At 41.4% G+C, this 16566-nt stretch overlaps 1 protein-coding gene across 1 annotated transcript; it reads left to right on the forward strand.

Moving 5' to 3' along the window:
• The first annotated feature begins 12972 nt into the window (after nt 1–12972).
• Nucleotides 12973–16566, forward strand: LOC108955234. Its single transcript, XM_039301883.1, has 5 exons — nt 12973–13124; nt 13157–14092; nt 15173–15283; nt 15753–15984; nt 16456–16566. Exons 1-5 carry the CDS (start codon nt 12973–12975, stop codon nt 16564–16566), a joined length of 1542 nt encoding a protein of 513 aa, XP_039157817.1.

Raw genomic sequence — 16566 nt, forward strand, 5'->3', positions numbered from 1 at the left:
CATGTAGACCTCCTCAGCTAGATCACCATGTAAAAATGCATTTTTGACATCCAATTGATGAAGGATCCAGTCAAATTGCACATACAATGAAATGAAGACACAGACAGAGGGAATTTTGGCCACAGGAGAGAAGGTGTCATTATAGTTGACACCATAAGTTTGAGTATTTCCCTTCGCAACTAATCGCGTCTTCAATCGATCAAGAGTATCATCCGGGTGAACTTTAACAATGAACACCCAACGACAACCAACAGATTGCTTATCAGTAGATAAGGAAGTAAGCTGCCAAGTTTTGTTCTGAATTAGTGCCTGCATTTCATCTTCCATAGCATGACGCCAACTCGGATGAGCAAGAGCTTCAGCAACACTGCTAGGCACAGAAATAGAAGACAACGACGAAACAAGGCAAAGAAGGTAGGAGATAAACGATCATAGGATAAAAAATTTGAAATAGGATGACGCGTAGTGACACAATCAAAAAGACCAGAATAACGATCAATAGGACAACCAACACAAGAACGTATACCTTTTCGAGAAGCAATGGACGGTTCAAGATTAGAGGCTGACACTGCAACTGATGGGGGAACAAATTTAGGTGCTGATGAAGGCTGTACTGTCATAGTTGGAATTGTACTTCGTCGATGATAGGTGCGGTTAGCAAACTTAAATTTTCTGGAGATAGCCGGAGAGATGGAAGGCAATGGAAGCATTGGTAGTATACAATCATCACTATCACCAGGTGTTTGTGGAACATTATGAGAAGAAAAATATGACTAATCTTCAAAGAACGTCACATCTGTAGACACGAACATACGACGACGAGTAGGACTATAATATTTGTATCCCTTATGAGTTCGAGAGTATCCCACAAAGACACATTTTTCAACACGAGGATCCAATTTATCAAGGCCTGGAGTAAGACTATGTACAAAACAAACACACCCAAAGACTGCACATTTTTCAGCACGAGGATCCATTTTATCAATACCTGGAGTAAGACTATGTACAAAACAAACACACCCAAAGACCCGAAGAGGTAAGGAAAAGAGAGGACGATTTGAATGTAAAATTGAGAATGATGTATTTCCTTGAAGAATAGAAGTTGGAAGCTTATTAATTAAATAACATGCCGTAAGAACAGCATGGCCCCAAAAATGTTTAGGTAGATACATATGAAACATGAGGCAGCGGGCGACATCAAGAAGATGACGATTTTTACATTTAGCTACGCCATTTTGTTGTGGAGTGTATGAGTAGAACGTCTAATGAATAATACCATGAGATTCTAGAAAGGGCTAGAAACCAGACGTTGTAGCAAGGTATTCTCTAGCATTATCTGACCGTAAATGTTTGACAGAGATATTATATTGATTCAACACTTCGAAATAGAACAATTGAAATAGAACAATTGAAAAATCTCTATACGATCTTTTATTAAGAATAACCAAGTCATTCGTGAAAAATCATCCACGAATGTAACAAAATATCTGAATCCGTAGACATCGGACACACGACATGGACCCCATACATCTGAATGAACCAACTCAAATGGACTAGACACACAACTCTGAATACAGGAAGGAAAAGAAACTCTATGTTGTTTACCAAATTGACAAACTTCATATTGAAAGGAACTCACAAACTTAGACTCAGGAAATAGACGTCGAAGTAGGTTTGGTGGTGGATGACCAGCACAACAATGCATCTGATATACATCAGTGGATGTCTGCTTCACGGCTGTGGTAGCTAACACCTTTTTATCAAGGTAGTACAGGCCATTTGATTCATGTCCCCCACCAATCATCTATCCAGTCCTCAGATCCTGAAAAACACAACGCAAAGAGTAAAAGGTCACAAAACAATTTAGTTCTTTGGTCAACGAGCTAACAGAAATCAAATTATAAGGAGATTTTGATAGGTGAAGGACATATGACAAAGAAAGAGAGGGACTCAAATGAGCAACTCTCATACCAGCTTGAGATTGTGAACCATTTGCTAATGTAACTGAATTCGATAATGAAGGAGATGTAGAGTGAAAAGAAGACAGTAGGTTAGAGTTATCAGTCATGTGATTGGTAGCTCCAGAGTCTATAACCCAAGAATTAGACGATGTAGACAACAAACATGATGAACTACCTTTAGAGGTTTATGCTAGAGTAGCAATAGGAGTTGAAGATCCTGTCACTTGTTGAGAGCGAACCAATGTATCATACTTAGCACGTATTAACGTAATTGAATCGCCTGTCTTAAGAACTTGAGTTGAACTTGGTGGAGCCATTGAGGGAGGACAAAGAGAATCCTCAACCTCTGCATGTGCAGCAATAGGTGGTTTGAGCTCTGGGTCAAGTGTATAGCAATAAGCTTATGTATGTCAATCTCTTTGACAATGATGGCAATAGGGAGAACCACAACTATTTCCATAATTGATGGTACCACGAGTCCCAACTCCCCCTTCACGGCCTCCATGACTTCCACCATGAACAACACCACGTCCACAACCTTGATAACCACGACCTTGAGCTCCACGCCCACTAGAACCACGAGAAAGCATAGCACTAATCTCCACTACTGGTGTGGAAGAACTCTTCTCAGGAATTGTAGAATGGAGAGCTTAGGAGAAGACTTCATCTACTGTGGGAAGAGAACTCTAAGATGTAATATGCTGACGAAGAGATGAATTGTGACATCCTGAAATTCGACCCTGTTTTCGATAAAGTGAAATGGGCATTTCGTCAACGTGTTTAGGGTCTTTTTTCTCTGAGCTGATCACTCACGAGTTAACTAACCTATTGGGTAAAGCCATTAAGGGACGTATCTGCAGTAAAATCCTTAAAAGCTACCTAATTAGTTGGATTGGGCTAAAAACACGTTTGATTGATTCTAACCATGAAATTTAATTTGGTTTCGGGAATCGAATATTCGAGCGTGTCACAATTCATTTCTAGGACCTTGTCTCATCGTCTGTCAAATTGTTGACGAGTCCGAAATTTCAATAAAGAAATTATCGGAGGAAAATTGAAGACCAAAAGAAAATAGAAAGGAAAGAGAAAAGAAAAATAAGAATAATATGATTTTTGAATTTCTTTTCTCTCTCTCCCTTTTCTCTCTTTTTCTCTCTCTTCTCTCTCCTCTCCCCTCCCCCTCGTGCGAATTCCCTTCCCCCCTTTCCACCGAAGTGTGGGCTATCACCCACTTGCTTTTCCCCTCTCCTTTTGACCATTCAAACCCATCTTTTCTCTCTCTTATCTCTTCTTCTCTCTCCTCTCTCTTCTCCCCTTCTCCCTCGTAACCGACTTCTTCTTCTTCCTTCTTGTCTCGTGCGAACCAAATAACCAAAAACGGGATAAGCCGAGATAGCAGCCAGCCGCTGCCGTCGCCGCCCATGCACCGCCGCGGCTCGTCGCCGAGGTTGTCGTCCCGCCGCCCGCGCTCCGCCTCGCTCGTGCGTCGCTCGCTGCCGCCCTTCCCCACGCGATCCGGCGTCCGTTCGGCCTCTCTGTTCAGCCACCGTGAGCGGGCAAAAAGCCACCTGAGCCGCCGTCCGGCCTCACCGGAGCTCTATCCGCTCTCCCGACCTCTTGCTGCCCCCAACCCTCTCTCTTTCTCTCTGTTTTGCAGCTAATCCAGCAAACCCGCGAGTGGGTTTCCAGCCGGTTCGTGGGCTGTTTTGGGCCGTTCCGGGCCCCGAACCCGAGCCGTGCTGGAGTTTGTTGTTCCTCGCGTCGCCCCCGTCGGATTGATCCGATTTGCGCGCGATTTGGTGAGTAATCTCATTAATCCATGATTAGTTGGCTAATTATGCTTAAGGTTGGTTTATTTTTAATTAATTATGTTTAGGTTGTTAGATTAGAATAAATTAGCAATTATTAGTCAATTGTGATGCGATTTAGATAAATTGAATATGCAATTAGCAAGTAGACGTGGTCTACTAATTGGGAAGTGCCTCGGGATTTTTCCCGACCCTTAGTGGGCTCCAATTAGGCTTTTCGGGCCTAAGGGGATTTTTTTGGTATTTAAATATTAATTTTCGGAATTAAATTAAATAATTATTTATTTTCTGAAAATTCAATTGCGATGGCCCGAGACCGGAATAATATGCTGATGATTGTGGTGAAGTCCGTTTATTTAATCGGGCTTTATTTTGAGCTAAATTGAATTTTTATATTAATTATTTAATTTTCGAAATTAATTAATTATTTATTTATTTTCCGAAAATTCAACTGAGATGGCCCGTGACCGGAATATTATGCTGATGATCGTGGTGAAGTCCGTTTATTTAATCGGGCCTTATTTTGAGCTAAATGGAATTTTTAATATTTATTAATTAATTTTCGAAAATAATTAATTAATTAATTAATTTTCGGAAATTAAGATTGAGATGGCTGACAACCAAAATCTCGTGCTGATTGTCGTGGCACCGTCTGTTTATTTATTTGAGTTTTAATTTGTACTGAATTGATTTAATTGTGGATTTTTAGGATATGTTCCTAAATTGATTATTTGGGTAAATTGAGTACGAATTAAGGTTGTGGATAATTGCTTTAGAAATGGGATGAATCATCATGAAAGGCACGTGGCTCGGTGAATAGTACATCATCTCGGAGAATGCGCGTGGCTCGGTGATTTGGTATATAGGTTCGGAGAATGCACGTGGCTCGATGATTAGTACGTCGCCTTGGAGAATGCACGGGGCTTGATGATTAGATATATCACCTCGGAGAATGCACATGGCTCGATGACGGAGTATGTCGCCTTGGAGAATGCATGTGGCTCGGTGATTAAGTGTGGCATCTTGAAAGAGACATGTGGGCTCGGTAATTTGATGCATTACCTCGGAGAATGCACGTGGTCTCAATGAGTACATTTGGCATCTTGAAGAGACACGTGGGCTCGGTGACTTGATGCATCGCCTCGGAGAATGCACTTGGTCTCAATGAGTACATTTGGCATCTTGAAGAGACACGTGGGCTCGGTGACTTGATGCATCGCCTCGGAGAATGCACGTGGGCTCGCTGATTCAAAATGGCATTTTAAAGGGCACGTGGGCTCGGTAAATTAATGCATTACCTTGGAGAATGCACGTGGCTCGGTAATTGGTTTTATCAATTGAGACTATATAGCAATAGCTTGAATGACCGAGAAATGGTCCGACTGACATGTAATCGACTAGGTCGATTGAACTTTGCTTTGATATGATATTGTGAAATGATTGATTGAATGGAATTGACCGTGAGTGGTCTCGTTGGCATGTAATCGACTAGGTCGATTTGATCGATATTTCGATTTGTGATGTAATTGCTTGGGTGTCTATTTGACCTGTGCTAACATGCAGGTGGAATCTAATACCAAGGTAAGTTCTCTGCCCTGTGCGTGTTTAGGCAGCCTATAGTATAATGGTTTACTAATCGGGCTTAGTGGGGTAGAACTCGCTGAGACGTAGTCTCATCCCAGTTTGGGGAAATCATTTCAGGACCCCGATGAGGAGCTGATGAGGAGGAGTCTGAGAAGGAGAACTCGGAGGTGAAACTTGAGGAGAATGATTTTTGGAAGAAAAAGATAATCCTGAGAGGGGCCTTAAGTATGGCCTGGATGGACTGAGAGTCTATCTTCTTTTGAGAATTCCTTTTGAAGTGAATAGTTATGAATTAGTTTGTGTTTTGTATAAAAGTTTGGTTATAAATTTCAATATGAAAAATATGGCCTTACTTTTCTATCCCATCGTTTTATTGTCTGGGGATTTTAACTGCTTCCGCATGTGCTTAATAAATGAAAGGGTCGGCGATACATAGTCCTGGGATATCGCATTATAAAATCGACCGGATGTGAAGGATGTGTGCGTGCCCGAGGATCGGGACGTGACATGAATAATCAGGCCCCAATGACTTGAGATATAATATTACCCTCAAATCCTCTTGGCGTTTAGCCAAAACATCTAGATCGTTCGAGGCAGGAAGATAAGTATCCAATCGTTGACAGAGAGTGGTGACCCGAGCATAATGATCAGACAATGATTGATCTCCACGTTGAATATCAAATAACTTTTCCCACGTGTCACATACTCACATCATATTATTTTTCCCCGAATAAAGTAATGCACACTTATCTCAAACTGCTTTAGCGAAGTCACATTGAATAAAGTGAGGACTAACCTTAGGGTCCATGCTATTCCACAATAGGGTCCGAATCATCGCATCTCCTGCAATCCAATTGGTGGCTTTACTCGTGTCAGACGGTATTGTAGACGTGAGATGGTCTAGTTGTCTGGTGGTAGTAAGATAGACCTTGACCGCTTTAGACTAAGATGGATAATTAGTTCCATCTAACTTGATAGATGTTAATTGAAAATGACCAAAAAGAGATCCAGAAGTCAATCCATTGGTCGCCATTAGTGAATAAAGAATGATTGAGCCTAATAAATGAACTTCACAGTTGCTAATACTTAATTCCAATAATTCAATCAAATACACATGTGGCATCCCAAAAATAACTCACGGCCATGTGTTTTATAAGTAGGAGTTTATTGAATTATGATTTCAAGATTTATGGCTAAGTGAATAAGAATAATCTGGTATTTATATAAATGGATAATTATTGTTGTTAGAAACGCATCCTATGTTCACGTGAGACCAAGGATTTTATTTGATGAGGAAATTACGTATTTGGCCATGAATTTTATAAGTTGGATTTTATTAAACTATGTTGCAAAGTCTTTTGGCCTTTTATTATGCAATTAGGTATTTATTTAAATTGAGGATTAAGATGTATTATAAAAAAAAAAAAACTTGGGCCATTTAAGTTTGGGCTTTAGGCCCAAGTGAGATGGGCCTAAAGTGGGCCAAGAGGCCCGGCCCATAGAGCCCATTGGGCTTTCCGCGCATGGAGGGGGAAGGAGGAGCCGCATGGCTTCCTCCAAGTGTCTTCAACAAAGGAGACACTTGTCTCCTTCTTAGGGACAAGTGTCCCCCATGCAAAAATAAGATTGCATGCATATATAAAGATACAACCAAAGAGAGAGAGAGAGAGAGGGAGTGGTCGGTCTAGGTGCCGAGAGAGAGGAGAGAAAGAGAAAAAGAGAGGAAGAGAGGAAGAGAGAAAGGAAGGAGCTCACCCGTCGCCGCCCGCACGCCGTCCGTCCGTTGCCGGTGTGCCGTTCGTTTGCTGTCGTCCGCTTGGTCTTTGAGGCAAGTTGGGATTGATTTCCACCCTTGCATGTGTGCCTTGCATGTATGATTTGTTAGTGGTGAGTTTCGGATGTTAGGGTAGGCGAAACTGAAGCAAAAATGTGCTTTGTTCTTGGATATGCTTGCTGTTTTTGCATAAACCGCCTGAGTCAGAATCTTGTGAGAGCTTGCATGAATGTTTTGAGTTCGATTTTGACTTTGATCTCTTCATGAAAGTTGTATCCAAAATCTTAAAATACAACATACTAAAATTTGGTGCAAAATGATGGAGATTTACGAGGTCAAACTCTCATCATACGGAGATGCTAGATCTGAAATGTTTTCGCATGAATCCGCTTGAGTCATAACCTTGTGAGAGCTTGTATGCATGTTTTGAGTTCGTTTTCGACTTTTATTTCTTCATGAAAGTTGTATATAACATCTTAAAATATAACATACTCAAATTTGGTTTAAAATGACGGAGATTTGAGGGGTCAAACTCTCATTATACGGAGACACCAGATCTAGAACGATTTCACTGACCTTTCGGTGGATTTGTGGTTGCATGTTGATTCTTACTAGGAATCTCTCTTCGATTTATTCATGAAACATGTAGAGAACATCTTAAGATATAACATACTCAAATTTGAAGTAAAATGAACAAGTACAACCTAGTGAATCGACTTACTCTTGAAGACGGTAAATCTGGAGACACGGTACAGGAAACCCGAGACTTCATGGACCCATATGATGACTATAATCTGGATATTTGACTTATATCCCTTCATAAAACTTGTAGAGAAAATCTTGAAGTAAAACATATCCAAATTTCAGAGGAAACGAAGAAGAATAGGTAGGTGAAGACTCAGTATTTCGGAGAAGCATGCACTGGACGTTTCGGTGTTAGATCCAGAAGTTTCGTGTGACTGTAGAAAATAATCTAAAAAATAATTTGGCTTGGAAGTCTTCATGAAAAATCTACTTTAGTGTCTTGGCTATAACTTGGTAAAATTTCGTAATTTTGGGAGGTTTTTTGGATATTTTAATCAAATTATTTCGGAAATTGTGCATTCTGATTTCATCCGAAATTACATGCTGAATTTGTGTGAATTATGAATTTGTGTGGAATTCTGTTTGGCCATGTATTTTGCATGAAATCATTATCCCATTGTCTTGTCTATCACTTGCCTTAATTTTATGATTTTTGAGAATCATATGGATATTTGAATTAAATATTTTCGTAAGTGGTACAAGCTGAAATTTAAATAAATGTCAAAAAGGGCATGATAAATGGATTATTTTAATTGGTACGAATTCTATAAAAAAATTTATGAATAATTGTACCTTGTTGCATGTATGATGAGGTTTTGATGCACGCATTGAGATGCATGTATGAATTCAATGCTGAATATGATTTTGTTTGCCATTACATCATATGCCATGCTAATTTTGAGACATAAATTAGTGAACATGAACAATGATAAATGAGGAAATTGTTGGAGGCGGTTGATAATGCCCCGGGAGTGTCGGGATGCCCGGTGGCCTAGTGGCGTAATTCCAGAGGGTCCTCGGGAGTTTCGAGATGCCTGGTGGTATACGGTACGTAATTCCAGAGGAGGGGGGATCCTGGTGGTATGTTGGTACGTAATTTCGGAAGCCTTGGAGGTTTGTGCCCAAGGGGATGCCTCGCGATGCTAGTTGGGATGTGAGATGCCCAATCAGGGAGTGTAAATGCCGGATGCCCGGTTGTATCTTGGATACATGCCCAGAGGTTCCTCGTGATGCTAGTTGGGATACGAGATGCCCGGAATGTGGGGGTGTCGGATGCCCGGTTGTATCATGGATACATGCCCGGATGGTTATCGCAATGCCAGGATTGGGCGCGAGTGATGAATGTGGGATGCAAACATTGGTCCCGGAAAAGAGAAATGTGGCGGTCCAAAATGAAATTGAAATTGAATTATGCATGATGATATATGCATGATATGATGAGACATGCATGGATGCATGGTAATGATGATGGTACATGTGATATGATGATATGATGATGATGTTACATGCATGGATGCATGGTAATGATGATGGTACATGTGATATGATGATATGATGATGATGTTACATGCATGAATGCATGTTAATGATGATGGTACATGTGATATGGTGATATGATGATGATGTTATACGCATGGATGCATGGTAAGGATGATGCCATATGTGACATGATGATGGTAAGTGTATGATATGATGGTGATGTCTATATGATGATGATGGTACATGAGGTATGATGACCTGTGCATGATGCCATGGTATGTTGTGCATGGATGCTTGTATGACATGTGATGCTATGATTGTGATGATTGCAGGATGATGTATTGAGTGGTTTATTGATCATTTATCTGCTGAGTGGTTGTACTCACCCCTTCGGGGACCAACATTTCAGATTAGTAGATGGATTGAGCGGTTGGATATGACCGCGAGGAGGAGGATAGCAAAGGAATGGACTTTTGGACGCCAACACTAATCGATGGACTTTAAGTATACGACTGTTGGAAGAGATGTCGGTTATCTTTTGAAGTATAGTCTAGTATAGAAAACTATGGCATTTTGATGTACCGATGAATGATGTCCATATGGTTTAAGTGAATAAAAGTGTACAGCTTTTAACTTATATAAGATGTTTAGTAGGTGTGCATCGTTTTCTGAATATAGGGAAGGGAGTTTGTTGGATGTGCTTCCGTATATGAATTGCGCAAGGGACCTATCTAAAAAAAAAAAAAAAGGTGTAAACCCCCTATGTTGTATGGACCCACTGCAATTGAAATGGTATCGAGTAACATGTTAATAGGGAAAGTGAAAGGTAAGAGAACTGTGGCGACCCTAATGGATCGGGGGCCGTCGAGGGGTGCCACAACACAAACATTCCAAAGAGAAAGGCTTCAATCGAATCACCATACGAATCACCAAAGCACCAGTATACTTATTCTCAATATCTCTATTGATTCAATGCAAATCACTTTCAAGTGCGGAACAGCAACTCTATCCTCTGTAATAACTAGCAAATCTATCATCCACAATGGCCACTTCTAAAATTTTGTGCAGTACAAATAATAAAGTAGGTTACCGTCCACCACTAGAAAATATCCCATCATTCGCCGTTTCTAGAAGCCTTTCTAGCACTCCGCAGCCAGCACAAAATTTTTAATATTAATAATTAATACAATAGAAAGCATCCCATCATGTCCAGCAGTTAGGATATCTAGCTTTCACACAGGAGAAAGGACGACTTCAGCATCATCCGAGAGAACGAGATTGCTTCAGAATCACTTCCCCAGAAGAAAGGACGACTTCAAGATCGTGGGGGGGATCAATCGGGTGCTCCTACAGCTTTTCTTGAGCGCCAATCCTCGAGAATCCTGGCCTCGTGGACACGGTCGCCACTTCAGTATCGCCAGAGAGCATTGCCACCACAATGGACATTGGGGGTCTTAGTGCTAGCGACATTTGAGTGCACAAGAGTGCTATTGCAACCGTGCGTATTGCCTCTTCTTCATTGAACTCTGATAATCTAGAATCAACCAGCTCAACAACACGGCTAGTTTCGTGCAGATTCCAAGCCCATTCAAGGAGATATATATGTTTTCTTTTTTTTAAAATCTCAGTAGCACCTAACTTGGAGCATGAAAACGAAAGAAAAGTTTGCAATTACACGTCCAGACAAAACAAAACTTTATACGTAACCTCCTCCAATTGTTGTTGAAATGACCTCCCCCTTCAATCAAATCCAGAAGGGAAGGAATTCGCGCTCCTTGTAGAGGAAACTGATGTGGGCAGCGCCTGGCTTCCTCCGAAACTCAGCCCGATCTGATCAATACTACATAGATCTTCACGAGCACGGATAGGGCCTCGATTCCCTTCGCACGAGCCACGCGAGGCAGCGAGATCCGAGAGCCTCCGATCGGTGGTGGCGTTGCTCTTCGACGGCATCCGGCGCAATTTGCGACAATGGAGAATCGAGCAGAGGGTCGCTGATCAACGCCGGCAACCTGCCAGCCGGAGGCGTGGCCTTTTCTGGTGACGGAATAGTGGTCTCCAACATCGTAGGTTGCTAGGGTTTTTATTTTTTTTAAAGTGCGGCTCTGATACCATGTAAAGGATAATAGTATTCTGATTATCAAAAAAGAAAAGGGTTACAAATATATATGCGCTTAACCCTACTCATAACTAAGTTACTATTTTACCCTTATTGCTTACAATATTTCTCAACATAGAGAATTGAGCTTTTCAAGCACCACAATCTTGGAATTTATGCCTTCTGTTTTGGTTTAGCATGTCGGAGGAAGCTGTCCTTGTCAATTTTATGCATAAGTACATATGTACACTCTCAATTTCTGCTGGCTTGATGAGCCCCATGCTGTCATCTCTGTTGAGAAGGGCACCGCCTCTCTCTCTCTCTCTGAATTTTTCCAGATTACTCTCTCTCTATTACTCTAGATCTCTCTCTCGTTACTCCTCCAGATTTCTCTCCCTCTCTCCAGACAATTCTCAGCCGCAATTGTTGACCCAAGTTGCAATAAAATAATAAGGAAGAAGACAAATTTGGTGTGGGAAGTCGGTGGATGTGTGCCGACTTTACACCCTATAAATAGGGGTTCTTGCCCCTTGTGTGAGTGTGTGTGAAGTAAGTGTGAGGGGTGTTGTGTGCGTTAGTGAAGTGTGTACGTGAGTGTGTGAGTGGGTGGAGTAGGTGGCGTGAAGTGTAGAGAAATAGAGAGTAAGTGGGTGTGTGAGAGAGTTGTGTCGGTGTGAGGTTTGTGAGGGAGTGGGTAAGTAAGTACAATGAGTTGTTGTGAGAGGATGATAAAATAGAGAGTTGTAATATTGGTTTATAATAAAAGTAATTATTTTACTTGTACATTCACTTACTTCTCAATAAGTGGTGTCAGAGCAGGTCGTCGGAGGCCGTGTGAAGACAGTGGTCGGGGACCATTGTAAATGAGCAAGGCGGTCAGGGATCGACGAGCGAAGGAGCGAAGAAGCGAAGGACGTTGGAGTTCTACCAGTGCACAATTTGGGATTGTGAAGTCGGTTGGTCCGAGACCAGGCTTACTTGGTATAGTGCGGGGCATTATACTCAAGTCACCATGGTGGATTTCTCGAGTCCGGTGAACGGGATGGAGAAGCTCAATGACTTTAATTATAATAATTGGAGTACCCGCATGCGGTATTATTTGCTTGGACAAGATTTATGGGATATTGTTGGCGGCAACAACACCACACCACCCACAAATGATAGTGATTTAAGAAAGTGGAACGTCAAGTCGTAAGGCTCTTTACGTTCTTGCCGTGACTGTTGATGATGAATTATTGCAACACATAAAGAGTGCGAAGACCCCGAAGGAGGCCTGGGATAACTTGGCAACGCTGTTTGCAAGGACAAACGATGCCGAGTTACAATGCCTGGAGAACGAGCTCCTCTCAATCTCGCAACAAAGTATGACAGTAAGTCAATACTTTTCTAAAGTTAAATCTATCTGCGAAGAAATTTCAAAATTAGATCCTAAGAATGCCATCTCTGAGACAAGAATGAGAAGAATAATAATTCATGGGTTAAGGCCGAAGTATAACGGTATCGTTACGGCTACTCGTGGATGGGCAAATGAGCCAACTCTAACTGAGTTGGAAAATATATTGGCCAATCAAGAGGCCTTAGATAAACAAATCCCTAAGGTCTCCATTAAGGAGGATGAAAGTGCCCTCTTCAGTAATAAAAGAGGGTTCAAGGGCCAGAATAGAAATAGAGGAGGTGCAAGAGATGGCAAACCATGGAAAGATCATGGAGATTGGTGGAGGCAACCCGAAAAGAAGGGTTATCAGCCAGGGGGAGCTCGTCAAGATCGTGACAACGACGACGACGAAGATAAGAGCAACAAAAGGCGTAGCAAACGGTGCTACATTTGTGGCAAGGTAGGACATATTGCCAGATTTTGTTGGTACAGGCGAGAAGAAGGAAATGTCGTCACTTCTTGCAAGAAGGAGATTGAAAGCGAAGAAGAATGGGACTTTCAAGTGCCTGTTGCAATGAAGGAACGAGAAGAGCTTGCAACAGCTTGTATAGTTGAGTTGGATAATTTGACAGGTTCCATCACGACCCTGAATAAGAGCAAGCCAAGGGAGAACTCGAAGAAGCAAATGCCAACAAGCAGTCGTGAAAAGAAATTGCAAGAGATGCAAGAGATGATAAAGAAGCTAAAAGTTGAGAAGACAAAGATGGAGAATATGTTAAAGAAAAGGGATGAGATGATAAGGCAGAAGGATGGAGAGCTCAAGGCAAAAGAAAGGGAGCTAGAGAAGTTCCGATGTGAGTTCAAGAAGTTACAGGAGCTTCAGGATCTCAAGCCTGCTATGATGTTCCGAAGTAATCATATCGGAAGAGACAACGAACAAATGAAGGAGAAAAAGAAAGTTTTCTTTGAGAAAAGGAGGCCATCTACACCCTACATCCCGTGGTATAAGGATCGGTGGAATAAGATCAAGGGGAAGAAATTTGATGAGGAAAAGGATCAAGAGGTCTACATTGAAGTGCTTCGGATGGGATTGGATCGATTGAAGCACGAAAAGAAAGTCACAAATGAGAGGGTTGACCGGATGAGTTCCAATCTCAAAATTCTTAGAGGAGATATGCTGCATACAAAGACCGAATTGAGTGAGAAGAAGGAAAAGGAGATTAATGGGCAGAATGAATTGGCATTGCAAAAATTTAAGGATCACAAAACTCAATGGAAAGTTGCAGCAAGAGAAGCAATTGGAGATGAAGCCATAGAGCCATCCACATATGAGGAAGCTTCGCAATATGCTGAATGGAGGGAGACAATTAAAGAATCCAAAAACAATATCGGCACGGCTACCATATCTAAATTAAGAGAGAATAGTCGGTGAGGGGGAGTGTTGAGAAGGGCACCGCCTCTCTCTCTCTCTCTGGATTTTTCCAGATTACTCTTTCTCTCTATTACTCTAGATCTCTCTCTCTCTCTCGTTACTCCTCCAGATTTCTCTCCCTCTCTCCAGACAATTCTCAGCCGCAATTGTTGACCCAAGTTGCAATAAAATAATAAGGAAGAAGACAAATTTGGTGTGGGAAGTCGGTGTATGTGTGCCGACTTTACACCCTATAAATAGGGGTTCTTGCCCCTTGTGTGAGTGTGTGTGAAGTAAGTGTGAGGGGTGTTGTGTGCGTGAGTGAAGTGTGTACGTGAGTGTGTGAGTGGGTGGAGTAGGTGGCGTGAAGTGTAGAGAAATACAGAGTAAGTGGGTGTGTGAGAGAGTTGTGTCCGTGTGAGGTTTGTGAGGGAGTGGGTAAGTAAGTACAATGAGTTGTTGTGAGAGGATGATAAAATAGAGAGTTGTAATATTGGTTTATAATAAAAGTAATTATTTTACTTGTACATTCACTTACTTCTCAACAATCTCTTCACTCCCGCTTCTGGAGCTTATTTTGGATGGAACCCCTTGACCTTTTGAGCGACATGTCTTTTATGTTCTTACCACCAATCACATTCCTGAAAGGATGGGAATGGTCCATACTGAACTCCCCGCACTCATGCAACTACATGTGGGAACAGAGGAAAATTGGGCAAAATATAGTGTTTCCAGGAAAAATCGTGTAAACGATATAGTGGTTCATGGAAAGTATACCATATCACATATCTTGTGTCAAATTTGGTCAATGGCTAAATGTGCACCTAAAGAATTAACCTCGCCATCACCTAAGGCTACATGCTTAAAATAACCTACATACTTAAAATCACCAACTTACCCATTAATGAAAAGTTAAGGTTAACATGCTTGATTGATTGTAGCTTGTAGGACGAGGGCCTGTTATGTATTTTGTCTTGGTTGCGCATGCTTAGGTTATTAACTGGTCAGCTCTAAGTCATCTGCCTCTATCTTGCTTGCTAAGATTCTGTTCATTTGATTAGTGGTGCTCTGATAAATTGCAAGTGCTTTTTGTGTAGGATTAAATATAGCTTGAGCATTGTCGCGGACAAGGGCCTGAAAAAGCCCCTACGTACATCTGCACGTCTGAAAAAGGGAGAAGTGCAGTATCTGGAGACTCATTCCTGCAGGTATCATATTTCTTGCAGGGTATATACTTAGCATCATATTCATAGATGTTTGTTTTGACAATTGATTATGCGCGCTACGACAGTCTATGTTAAATCTTTATGTTACCAGCTGCCTTTCTGGAATATGGAATCCTTGCTTCATGGAGTTTGTTTCACACAATTGCTACTGCATGTATCTTCTGCTGACCTTGGTCTGATAAGTGAGAGTATGGAGCAGACTTGTTGTGCGGTATAGGGACTTGTCTACTAAAATTTAAACCTTGGTGCCAAAACTGAGTTGCCGATTCTGTTGGAGATCTTTATTTCTCAGAATGTTCGTTGCATCTACGGTTGGCTTCACATATAACTAAAAGTTGCGGAAAAATATAGGAGTGACTCGAACACTCAGGCACAAAGCATAGTTTCACCTGGATTATTTATTAGCAATGCAACTTTTGAGCGACTTTTTTCTCTTGTTGACTCATTAAAGGAACGAGCTTTGCTTCACTGGAGAAAAGATGGTCAAAGCTACTACAGCTTCTCAAATGCATGAAGCTGAAACAGAGAAATCCCTAAATCACCGCTCACATTCCGTAAATGGAGAGAGAAACGACACTGAAAATACTGTGATCGATGTGTTTCGGTGGTCTCGATGTAAGAAGCCTCTTCCCAAGAAAGTTATGCGTTCAGTCGGAATTCCTCTGCCCCCTGACTATCTGGAGGTATTATTACTATTATTATTATCATTTTAGTTTCCTTCCTTTGGATTTTGCATGTGTGCTTTGCATTTCTTGGACTCGGAAGATTCCTAACACTTTTTACCGATTTCAACGTTCCAGTACATATCTCACCTTGTCACAGTAAGCTTAGAAAAATCACGTGCTCTTCTTCCCTCACTATTTAGCTGTCACATAAAGAGAAATCTTCACCGTGTCGCTTCATGTCATTTTTCACCGGTTTGCGTAACATTTTGCCAAAACTACGTCTCACTTGGAGAATAGAGTATTGCTAGCTATAGTCTGTACATTTGCATGATCCTTGTTCATGTTTCTTAATTCAGATGCCGGTCAAATTGGTGATATAAGTATGCAGCACGGTATACTCACAAGAAATAAAGTAATTTGTTTTTTCAAGGTGAAAAGAACGATAGGTGCCCAAACTTTAACATCGATCTATCTACCCTTCTTGAATAGGTATTGGAGGAGAATCTGGACTGGGAGGATGTGCAGTGGTCACAAACTGGGGCTTGGATAGCTGGAAAAGAATACTTGTTTGCTCGGGTGCATTTTCTGCCATTGAATTAG

This window comes from Eucalyptus grandis, chromosome 9 (assembly GCF_016545825.1).
Source record: "Eucalyptus grandis isolate ANBG69807.140 chromosome 9, ASM1654582v1, whole genome shotgun sequence".
Lineage (NCBI taxonomy): Eukaryota > Viridiplantae > Streptophyta > Magnoliopsida > Myrtales > Myrtaceae > Eucalyptus > Eucalyptus grandis.